Genomic DNA, 12,748 nt, shown 5'->3' on the forward strand with positions numbered 1-12,748 from the left:
TCAAACTCACGGATATCAGCCACAATTAAAAAAAAAAGATTTGTTAACTTCAATTTTGAAAAGGGCAGTACAAATAGATACAAACTGGTAAATGTACAGGTACATTTATTATAATACACGTATTTGCTCTTTTAAGTTTGATATGGCAATTTTGCATTCTTGCCATTGAGGTAGCTCTGAAAGAGAAAAGTAATGTATAATTTAAAAGGCATTTAATGGAAAGCATAATTTTGGTGGTTTCTCTTTCCCTCTACAATTAGTTGATCGTCATGTTGAAGAAATAATGTCATGATGTGTTGTGAAACTTGCAAGTCATAGATTTCAGAGGCCGCAAACCTGATTGAGTGAAGAGAGAAATGAATTGCCCCAATCTATCCACATACAGCACCTGGTAATGAGTCTGCATGATAAGGTGTAGGACGCACAACGCATTTTGACTTTGTTTGTGATGGCAGGGGAGTACATATACTATTTTGAATTTCTTACTTGATTTGTGAGATTTACCTGCTCCCTGTATAGTCCACTGTATATCCACATATGTGTACCAGTACATGTAAGCCCAAGCTATGACTCATACGTTGTATAGGTGAATGATGAAATATAGCTTGAGATGCACAGTCAACATCTTCAGGTTTCAAGTCATTACATTATTATGTTTGTGATGTACACATACGTTTTCTGTGGCACGTGTCACAAACTGTACGTGACGTGAAGTAGTCCAGTCATTACCCTATTATGTTTGTGATGTACACATGCATGTTCTCTGGCACGTGTCACAAACTGTACTTTATGTTGATCGCAAACATGATAGAAATTGCAGCCTTGCTAAGTAGTGCCTATTACCATAACATAATATGTAAGGAAATCTTCGTACTGAATTGACAGGGAATATAGGAAAGTAGTGTTGTTTATATGTGTAGGTTATGGTACATTTTCATGCACATGCTCATATTTTGTTAAGGTATTAATAAAAGCATGTTGATCTAGAATATTGTTTTTATTATATCACATGCAGTATGTGCCCAATGTGAATCTATCCAAATTCAATAGTTTCTAACAGGAGGATAATTCAGTCAATATCAGTGTCGTAAATTGCATACTTGGGGTGAATGTTGTTTGAAACTTCATTTTTTGTTATGCTTACATACAGGCATTAACAGAAGTTAGGTGCGCAGTACATATACATTTACGAAACGACTGTTTCAGTTGTCGGAATACTGGAGACTGTCACATTAGCTTAAAGTTTAGACAAGCGAACAAAGACAGCATTTGTTGTCATAAATTATGGGATTTTTTGATCCTGGTATCAAATAATCTTTCACCGGCCCGGATAGCACAGTTGGTAGAGCATCCGCTTGGGGACCGGTAGATCCAGGATCAATCCTTGATCAAGTCACAGCTAAGACTTTAAAAGAGGAAGTTGTAACTTCCTCGCTTGGCGTTCAGCATGAAGGGGATAGTGCCACGACTGGTTGACCCGTATCAGTATAATGGCTCGGGCGGGGCGGCTTGCTTGCCTTCGGTAAGTCGTCTCAGTGAAGCAGCACTAAATAAAACAGCGGTGGAAATCCGTCCTGCAACAAGGAGGCACATTACACGTACATGCACCCTAATGATTCCTTCGTCGTCATATGACTGAAAAATTGTTGAGTACGACGTTAAACCCCAAGCACTCACTCACTCACTCAAATAATCTTTCAAGTCCAGCTCATCCTGGCCTCCTCTCCAGCTGTACTTGGGAAGGTCTGCTAGCAGCAGTCGGATGGTCGTGGGTTTCCCCCAGGCTCTGCCCAGTTTCCTCCCACCATAATGTTCACCGCCGACATATAAGTCAAATGTTCTTGAGTATGGCGTAAAATGCCAATCAAATAAATAAAGACGCAAATAAATAAATCAAATAATCTTGAATTTTAATTATCTGCACACAAGAAACATTTGTTTACGAAGATCCATGCAGCAAAACACTGTCACATGATAAGTTCAAGGTCAAGTGACCACATATCGATCAGTAGCTGCCATATTGTCTATAATCATGTGACCTTTCCATCAGTGCTGATTGTATGGTTTTATTTAGACGACAGCAATCTCCTAAAATCCAGATCACCCACCCAAAATCTGTGCGAAATCTTTGTCCTGATATGTCCTTATATGTCTCATATAAAGTTTAAATGTTACAACAGTTACCATAAATAAAGGTGTAATAATTCTGTACAGACATTTTATCTTGTGAAATCTGTTTTTTATGGGGGCTTAAATTGCCTATTAACTCGCCCATTGTACATTTTATGTGTAATGTGTTTAGATTTGGTGAAGTCTTCCTTGTAAAAGACCAATGCCTTTCTTTGCTTGTTTGATTGAGTTAGCGGATTTGTGTACAATCAGCTGGTACAAGAGGGCATACTGTACACAGTTACAGACTTGAAGGCCATACATAGAACAGATCAATATGTAATCAATGTTTCACTAGGTCAATGTGCTGTGATGTGTTCTAGGAGCTGAGGACTCTCACTGTCTGACTAGGCATGGACTAAGCATCTCTGCGTACCACCAAGACTGAGTACAGCATGGGCATCTAACCCGTCACTCTCACAAACAACAGTTTATACACACATACTGTACATGTCATTTCATTGCACATTAGACATTAAGAACAGCTTTGGTTTGATTCACTGAGACAATTTTGTCAATCAACTGCACCAAATATTAACATGCCTCCTGTATATTTTGCTAAATTTCCCTGTGTTGATGTGGTTAAAATATTGCCATTGTGGCAAGACACTGAACTTTGCTGCATAATCTGTATATACCAGTACTTTGCTTTCCAGAAAGCAAACCATTTTGATGTGTTTATCTTTTAGTCTACATGTTCCTTCCATGGAAATGCCAGTTTTTCCATGTGATCACTGCTTATACATGTGTATCAGTTGTTCTTCAGCTTTCAAAACAGGCTACTTTTAGTTGCATAACTACTACTTAGCAAGATTTTATGTAGTTATGATGTACCCTGTTCATGTGAGTTGAATTGTGCAGTGTTTTGGGCATTGATAGAATACCTTACTCATACCTATCTAGTACTGCCAGGTTGTAAATACAACAACATTGCTTGGCATCTATAGTAGGTCAGCCCAGCACAGAAGTGGAATAGGTTGTTTTTATGTAGCCAGAAACTAGAGCAGGGGTATAATTGGCGACCCAGTAGGGCAGCCCTCTTACTACTGACCTAGTTTTCACAGCCATAAAACCTGACAATCTCAAACAGTTCTGTATTTCCATTGTCCTGTATTTACAAGTATATGTTACTATGTGGATGTACTATTTTGCAGTTCCACACTGGGCTCTATTGTTAGATGTGTGTGAAAGGCCTAGGCTGCACTCTATCTAAACAGGGCTATTCTGTAGGGTCTCCTTGCCCTGAAGAAAACCCCACTCTCTGGCTGGGTAACCTTTTGACTTGTTTGTAAATACTGAGTTATTGGATCCTTTAAAGGCACCCCTTAGGTCCCCCTAGCTATTGAAGTGTCAACTTATCTGTGCATAAACAGTTATGGCGGAGTTGATTACCTGTCGTTAGATGGGCCGGCCTTAGCTTGCAGTTTCAAATGGTACATTAAGGTGGCTTTTAGCAGATATATTGAACTGCATATTAAGAAATAAAAGCCAAATGTTTCATGTATCCTACAATCCCCTTAAGTACGTGTTTCCTCTAGTTTTACTTGGCCATATAGTCTATGCAGTAATATTGTAATATTAAAATATATGTAATATTCTTAAACTTGGTCATGGCTGAATGGTAAAAAAACACACAAGGTACACACGAGTTCAATCCCACCCTGGTATAGGAACTTAATTTGTACATTCCCATGCTTTCACTGTTTGTGGGGGCTTTGATGACAATAAGTGATTGACAATGTTCGTATGTTCATTAGGGCAATCTAACGTTCTTTGTCACCCCTTGTCTTCCACCAATATGGCGTGCATATATTTCTGCGTCACATGTGGTGAAGTTTTTTAGTGACTTGCCAAAGGTCAGTGGTTTATCCTGAGCATCTAGGTTTAAAACTGACTGCCATCAATTCATCTATGTGAAAAATTCTTGAGTGTGTCAAATATACCATAATTCCTCAACCGTTTTGCACATGAAAGAGCAAATTTCATTGCAATATATGCACATTTATGATTTAATTTTGGAGACAAAAGTACATTATTTGGATTGGCCAATTTCAGGACTTCACAGAAAATATAAGTTTGTCAGTCTGCACAGAAAAATCTTTCAGATACGCTTGAATAAACACCTTGTAAACATACGAAAATGTTGAAGAATTACAATATTAAACTTTCCCATGATTTCATTAAAAGGTGTCATTACAATGCATTTAGACAGATGATGTGTTTTTCTGGGTGGTTTTTGTTTTTCTTGTTGTTTTTTACTGTATCAGTTTCATCATCAGTTAGTTTGGATGTAATAATGAGATTAGTTAAATGATAACATTTTCAAACTAGAGTGTAAATTGAGCATTATGTAAAAAAAAAAAATCACACATAAAAGAAAAAAAAAGTTAGGAATCCAAATTATCCAATGCTGACTTTCCTATTAAAGTTCCTTTCAAATTTAAAAACTACCAATTTTGTGAAATGGAATTAACACGAGTGAACAATTACATGATAAGTCATCGAGTAGGATAATGAGAAAGTAGGGGTCAGAAATAAAGGTAGACCGTTTTCCATGTGAAATAAATCATGATGGAGCGGTATTGTTTACTTGACAGCATCCCCTGCGTGTCAGTGATATATGTGGAGATGTGTTGTTTTTCATCCCCTTGAGGGGTTCTGGATCATTTCCACAAGGCTATTGTAAAGCGTGTCAGTTCAGGTCTGCACTCATTAAGGATGTTGAAAGTTAAAGCATCTTATTTACATGTACACAAAAGTGTTGGGGTGAAGTATCTTTGATACATGTGTTTATGAGAGTTTTGTCTGTGTGATTGTATGAAGAACTTGTAAATGTTTTTGCTATTACCTTTGTATATCTACAATCAGAATTAGTTTTTTTGTAAGTGCCAGTACATGGAATATATTGATGAAGTCTAATTGAAGTTAATTCTTGAGGACCAACTGTACTTTTCATTTATGTATATTTGTCACATTTAAATACATCTTTGTTAGAGGAGATCAGGCATGTAATTTGAATGTTGAGTTGATGATCTTGATGGATGATTGATGTTGATTATATGACATTGTGAGGAGATTGTAGTGATATGAACAATATTTTATTATAGGTATGCCCATTTAATGGGCAGAGAGAGGGGGGAAAAAGGCTGAAGAGATATTCCATAGCGATCTTGCATAGATTTACATGTTCTATGGTATAGAACTGAATTCTGATTGCTACTTTGTAGCTTGACCTGGATTCGTCGATCGAGGACCAGGGCCCGTTTGACCTCATTATCCATAAGTTGACTGATGTCCTGGCTAAGGTTGGGGAAGGCTACGATACTGCCAAACAACGCATGCAGCGCTTCCAGGTACGCACCATCTGTCTCCTCTTGATGTAAACATGTGATCTGCTGAACATTTATGTACGTGTAAACAACACAATGTGATGTTACAATGTGATGTACCTGGGTAGGTTTGTTGCAGATTAGACAGGAGGACAGATTTAGTGGATAGAAAATTCAGGAGTGATCAAGGACTTTAGCAGTATTGTAAATTCCCATTGGAGAAGATAGCTGCATAAAGATGCATTAATTCATGTATGTGCATAAAATGTTCGATATGAGGTAATTGAAAACAGATGTACGTGGCAGTTTTGCAGTGAATTCTGATGTTTCCTCAGAGTGTGATACCGGGGTAAGGTAGTTAAAATGAAGTATTTCGTAAGCTTTATGGTTATGGCATGAGTTTGATCTGTTTGAAGATTATACCCTGCAAGTAGTGGTCATCTGTCTATTCTGGGCTTACCAGTATCATTACAAATGTATTTAATTGTGGTAATTTCAGGATTTCACAGAAAAACACCCTGAGTGTATAATAGTGGACCCTTTGGACAGTATTTACAAACTTCTGGACAGATATGAGCAGTACAAAGTTGTCCAGCAGTGTGATTTATTAGGTAAGTGTAAGGTTCATCATTTTTGCATCATGTACCAGTCAGGGGAATATCAGTTGAAGCAGGTAAAATTATTTACCACAACAAAAATGAACTTAAAGGGAGATAGGCAAGTGTAGGCTATGCCTAGCCGGAGCTGAATTTTAGGTATGGCAGATTTATTCAAGCATGACCAAAGCTGCAAGGTTTAACCTGGGAAGCCCTGTCCCCATTGTCAACCAATCAGCATTGATTCTGAATCCCTTTAAAGAGTTACATCAGTGTCAGTGATAGTCTGAATGACTTTCCTAATTTATAGAAAAAATTGTATTAAAAACGCTGTGGTAAGTTTTAGAGCGTAGTACAGACACAAAGGTTTTCTGTTGTGTCCAATTTCGCCTGGTGTGACCTTGAGCGGGATCATGGTGATATCACCCATCACTGACCTAAAGCTACAGATGATGTCATGCTTTCAAAACCTCATCATTCCGGTATAACTGCCTTAATCAATGCCATGTCTGCCTGATTCATTGTCACAGAATGAATTTTATCATGTCATATCAGGCAAACTTCATGAAAACTGCAAATAAGTTTGTTTTTCTGGAATCTTCACTTGTAAGGATTTAATACTGTTTAACATCTCGGCATGATTTCTCTTGTGACTGCAGTAGCACTTTAATGGATCCAAATCTGGACATTAAAGGCTACCAAAATATGTATAGTAGCATCGTGAAAAGTTCAGCTGGATTTGTTAATGTTTACAAATTTTATACCAAATTTCTCTCTGCAGGTTCCCATGTGTTCACACCCTCTTTTGTTGAGCTTACCACCACTGATGTTGAGACAAACAAGAGAAAGTTAAAAGAAGCCAACATACAGTATCCCATAGGTATACGCTTTATCCATTTGTATTTAAGATGATCATTAAGAATTACATGCACACCTGTTTACATGTACATGCAAGTACCTGTAGGCTGTTTCCAGTTCGGTGTAGTTGTTGTTTTTGACACCTTTAGCCAGTCATTAGTTGGGTTGTTGGTTCAGCAGTTCACAGTGTTGGTGTGTTTAGGCATACATGTGCTTTGTGAAGTTTAATTTCTGGTGGGGGCTGATTTCCGTTGAGACCTTCTTTACTGAAGACATTGTGCTGTTTCAGACAAGAATATGGTTTAGGTTGTTTGTTGTGTAGCCATAAGGTTTTTGACATTATTCCACCTGACATTCCTGGGTGCACTGGATCATGTGTGAAGAAGGCAGCTAGTATGACAAGATACATGACAACACCTTTGTATACACATTAATAAGCTTGTCAGATTCCTGATCTATTTATATTTAGGATGCCTTTCAACTATAATTTATTTCCTGTCTCAAAGTAATTTACCCTGTTCATTTGCCCCCCAAAAAAACAAAAACCCTATCTTTTTTTGTTTCTGATGTAGGTTTTTACTTGTATACATGTCAGTTTTTGATTTAATGAGAGAAAAACTTCATCATTTTGTCATTAACATCAGCTAATTATTGTGATATGTTCAGTATACTTCTGGGAGTTGATTTATTAAACACATTCTTTGATATTGCGGCATTCTAGTCGAGTTTTTTTATCTTAATCTTTTTGACTGAGTGTACTGAGTAGTCTGTTAACCAGGATATGGCTTACCTTTCCTAATGCATAGGGAAGTTACCTCTGATAATGCAGGTTTTATGTCATTTCATCCTGTGGTTGTATTCGTAAAATTTGACTTTGCCTGGTTTCCTCACACCATAATGCTGGCTGTTGTTGTATAAGTGAAATATTCCGGAGTATGGTGTGAACCACCAATCAAATAATTCAGTAAATAGAATTTAATTTTTGGAGACTGTGATTTTGTTTGTGTTTTTTTCATATTGAAGTTTAGGTTACATGTGATACATAAATAAAGAGGAGTCAAAAAATTAATAAATATAACCTCAGATGTTTTGTGATTTGATAGTTCTTTAACTTTTGTTCACTTTTGGGAGTTTTTTTTTTTAATTTCATGTGAACTTGTTGTGTTCTTGAAACTCCTGAAGTGTTTCATATTCTGTGTGTAAAACATATAAAAAAGTACAAAGTTGCATTCTTATCACAGATAAATTAAGCATACAGCTTAGTTACAAGAGACATTTATGTAAAAGTATTGTACATAAGTGGTTTTAGGATGCTGAAAAGTGAATGTGTGAGGAAACTATCACAATGGTGACATGTTGTGTGTTTCAGTATGCAAACCAACAGTTGCTCATGGAAGCCAGTTTTCTCATCAAGTAAGTTTTCACTATTTTTCTTCTTCGTTTGCACATTAAATGTTTCCTGTTTTTCCCTGTACATGGATACATACATTTGTCTGTTATGGTTTCTCTATGCTTTCTGGACATCTGGTGTGTTTAATGTTTTAATTTTGACTTCATGCACAATTTTTGTGTTTACAGAAATTTTTTCTAGAGGATGCATTTATGTAATAACTCAAAGATGTGCACTTTGCCTAGAGATATTAATGCCCCTGGAAATTAAAATTACCCTAAATATATGCAACGAGTCACACACAAAAAAAAGCAATAACCCATAGCTTATTAGACTTTTGTGGTTGTGAAAATAAATGATGTTGAGATATGGAATTTGGCTGATAAAATTAAGATATATATAAGTAAAATATAAAAAGTGCAGAATAATGAGTGATATGTGGTTCACACAAGTGAATTGTTTTTGGCAGACAAATATGTTCATACTGCTGCACTGCATTCAACAGGCTATAATATGTACATTCCCAGATACAGAACAAAGTGTCTCAAAAATGGTTTCTTAGTGCTGGGTTCAGCGGTATGGAATTCTCTACCAATTGAGATACAAGTCGGGGCCTCCGTGGCTCAGTTTGTTAGCGCAGCGTAATGACCCAGGAGTCTCTCACCAATGTGGTCGCTGTGAGTTCAAGTCCAGCTCATGCTGGCTTCCTCTCCGGCCGTATGTGGGAAGGTCTGCCAGCAACCTGCGGATTGTTGGGGGTTTCCTCCGGGCTGTGCCCGGTTTCCACCCACCATAATGCTGGCCGCCGTCGTATAAGTGAAATATTCTTGAGTACGGCGTGAAAAACCAATCAAATAAATAAATAAATAAATAAACCAATTGAAATAAAAGCAAGGGGCTCCAGTCCCTCCTTCAGAAGGAGAATTCTAAAATCCTCCCATTCAGGAAGTTTTAGGCTTATGATCAATTAGTGCATTCCTGTTAATACTGCTTGTTTTAATAACTGCTTGTTTCTATAACTTATTTTTAGTGCTTTTATTATTAGTATTGAAGACCATAATTGTTTATTAAGGCCAAGCTCAAGTGAATCCAGCATGTCAGTTTGACTGTACTAACTCCTAGCTTGAATGACATATAGAGAATGGAATGTGTTTCCACCTTTTCATTAACCAACACAGCTTGGCGGAGAAATTACATCAAATTTCTGCCATTCCAACATTACTTACATGTACATTGAAATGATAAAGGAGTCCTAAAAAAAACTTCTAAATGAAAGCATAAAAGCTAATGAGAATGGCAGATGAAAAGATAGAAACTCTTGACTTCTTGCGCTAATGCTGCATGGACATTTGAGACCACACACTTTAAACTGGCATCAGGAGAAAAAATGTAAAAGCCTTTCTATTGTGAGGAAATTGGATAGTTGAATTAAAAAATTCTTAATTAGAATTTTTTAGAATTAAAGTTGTCTTACAAGATATTTTACAAGGGATGTGCAGAAAATTACAGGAATATTTCCAAATAATGCAAATGTTTTAGTTCCCTGGGAGATGTAATTGTAGTTTGATGAGGTACTACCTTAAGGATGTTGTTAACACACGGCTATCACAATGGAGTATGCTTGACCTTTTGACCGCAGTGTTTCATAAAGTTGTGTAGGTGACACACTGTCGCAAGCATTTCTTTGGAAAGGGACATACATGTGTTGGCACTTAAATAATGTGGAATTTTTAACTGCTGACGCCATGCAGTGTCATTGAATTTGTTTTTTGCTTAATTTTCTTGAGATTTTGTGTAGATCCAATTAAAAGCTGACCGCCATAATACAACTGACAAACTGACATGAGTGTATTAGACATAGAGTACACCAGACGGTCGAATGTGAACGATGTTTAGTGGAAAGCTGTTGTCATTAGACAGTGACATCCTCGCTACCATCCTAATTACTAAACCTCTTCGCATATGAAAGAGCAGATTTCAGTGCAATTTATGCACATTTTAAAATTGATTTTGGAGACAAAACAATACTATTCAGATTGGCCAATTTCAGGGCTTCACGAAACGTATAGTAGTTTCAATTTACACATAATAATAATAATTCAGAATATGCTTGAATAAACACCTTGCAAACAAACAAAAAAGTTGAAGAATTACAGTACTGATGTTCCACAACCGCTCTGTTCTCAGTAATGGTCTTGTTACTCCATGCTCTGGTCAGAGCTACTTGTTTGTCAACATATTCACCAGAGTATGGACAAGCAGACTTGTGGTAGCGGTATGAATGTGTACAAGAATACTACGGTTATTTGTCAATTTAAAACTCCCAAAATTTCAAATAGAACTCCCAATGCCCATTTTTGAAGTTCTTCAGATGTGCCCTTTATTTTGTGACCAACGGGAACACTCATTATCCCATGAATCCTGTGAAATACACAATTTCATCATAGATTATGTTTCTAATACATATAACAAAGTGAAAGCATCACATGTTTGTCACACTTATCATAAAAAAGGTGTCTGAATGGGAAGGGACAAGGCTAACACACTTTACAGCTATACATGCAGTAAATGTACTTGGCTTTAAAGTTGCACATGCAGAAGCTCTCGGAAGTTCACCTCAAGGAAAGATATTCCTTAGTTTGTTATGTAATTAAACAATGAACATTGAAAGATTATAAGGTTTGAAGTACATGGTGAACTATGAACTATAGATGAAACAAGACAAAGATAAGAGTTTGCCACTACTTGGGTGGTATTCTAGACTACAGCAGCATATCAAAGTTATGAAGTTGCCAGTACTTGGGTGGTATTCTAGACTACAGCAGCATATCAAAGTTATGAAGTTGCCAGTACTTGGGTGGTATTCTAGACTACAACAACATATCAAAGTTACGAGGTTTTCAATACTTGGGTGGTATTCTAGACTACAGCAACATATCAAAGTTATGAAGTTGCCAGTACTTGGGCGGCATTCTAGACTACAACAACATATCAGAGTTGCGAGGTTTTCAGTACTTGGGAGGTGTTCTAGACTACAACAATATATCAAAGTTATGAGGTTGTCAGTACTTGGGCGGTATTCTAGACTGCAACAACATATCAAAGTTAGGAGGCTGTCAGTACTTGGGCGGTATTCTAGACTGCAACAATACATCAAAGTTACGAGGTTGCCAGTACTTGGGTGGTATTCTAGACTACAACAATACATCAAAGTTACGAGGTTGCCAGTACTTGGGTGGTATTCTAGACTACAACAATACATCAAAGTTACGAGGTTGCCAGTACTTGGGTGGTATTCTAGACTACAACAATACATCAAAGTTACGAGGTTGCCAGTACTTGGGTGGTATTCTAGACTACAACAATACATCAAAGTTACGAGGTTGCCAGTACTTGGGTGGTATTCTAGACTACAACACATCAAAGTTATGATGCTTACTTCCAATAATGGCACACCGTAAACTCAGAATGGAACTACCACCACTTAAAGCTTTGAAGTGGCATTTGTAGCACCTAACAGAAGTAAAGTGAACCTTCTTTACTACGAGAAATCAGATATTGTACAGTTCCAATGCTTAATGCATACACAATTTGCAGATGTTTCAAAGCGTTCTTTTACACTTTTCAAATACATGTATTGGGGAATACGAGCAAACATTCATGTTCAAACCTAACATACCACTAGTTAATTACCATATTTAATCAGCAAAACAACAATGGTATTGTACCCATTACATCTATCATAACTCAATTATCTGTTCTGAGGTGGTGCATAAGGCCCACCATACATGGACACATTACATTTGATGTTAACGATACAAATGCAATTGTGTACTTATCATGTATATAGTACGTTACAATACACACACTCAACCTACCAAAAGGTAAGAATGACGTTGCTACTAACAGGCTTCCATACATTGGGATGCAGATGGTAGGAGGTTATCTGCGTCTGTCAGATCAACAATGACCTATCATTACAAAAGACAAGTAATGGAATGAAACAGCTCCCTATACTCACAGATTGACAGTAACCAAGTGCTGTTGAAACTCAACTATTTAGAGTGTAAACTACAAAAGTGTAAAGAATGGCGCGTAAAAGTACATTTTTCTATGAATCCACAATGCCTCACGAACGCGAATAAATTTGAACATTTACCAAAATACACCATTTTTTTTCAGGAAAATAAACTACTACAGAATGAATAGTAACGAATTGTAGTAGGAATCAAAATATCTGAAGAGTAATACTCACAGTGAAAACTTTCAAAATGTTTCTCGGATTAAGACGGTCTGTTGCCTGTCAAAAACAATATGGCAGCATAAGCAATCTACCATAATCTCAGAGCATCATGGATATCGCAGTTTTACGACCATTTCAGTGTAACAACACAACACAGGAACAG

The 12,748-nt window shown here is 37.0% G+C and overlaps 1 protein-coding gene across 1 annotated transcript in view; it reads left to right on the forward strand.

The window, feature by feature from the left end:
* Positions 1 to 12,748, forward strand: part of LOC135469156 (inositol-tetrakisphosphate 1-kinase-like) — a 51,147-nt gene that overhangs the window by 24,616 nt on the left and 13,783 nt on the right. The window contains exons 3-6 of the mRNA XM_064747697.1: positions 5,397 to 5,522; positions 5,998 to 6,109; positions 6,876 to 6,974; positions 8,322 to 8,365. Coding sequence (XP_064603767.1) covers positions 5,397 to 5,522; positions 5,998 to 6,109; positions 6,876 to 6,974; positions 8,322 to 8,365 — 381 coding nt within the window. The remainder of the gene's footprint in view (positions 1 to 5,396; positions 5,523 to 5,997; positions 6,110 to 6,875; positions 6,975 to 8,321; positions 8,366 to 12,748) is intronic.

The sequence above is a fragment of the Liolophura sinensis genome, chromosome 6 (assembly GCF_032854445.1).
Source record: "Liolophura sinensis isolate JHLJ2023 chromosome 6, CUHK_Ljap_v2, whole genome shotgun sequence".
Taxonomy (NCBI): Eukaryota; Metazoa; Mollusca; class Polyplacophora; order Chitonida; family Chitonidae; genus Liolophura; species Liolophura sinensis.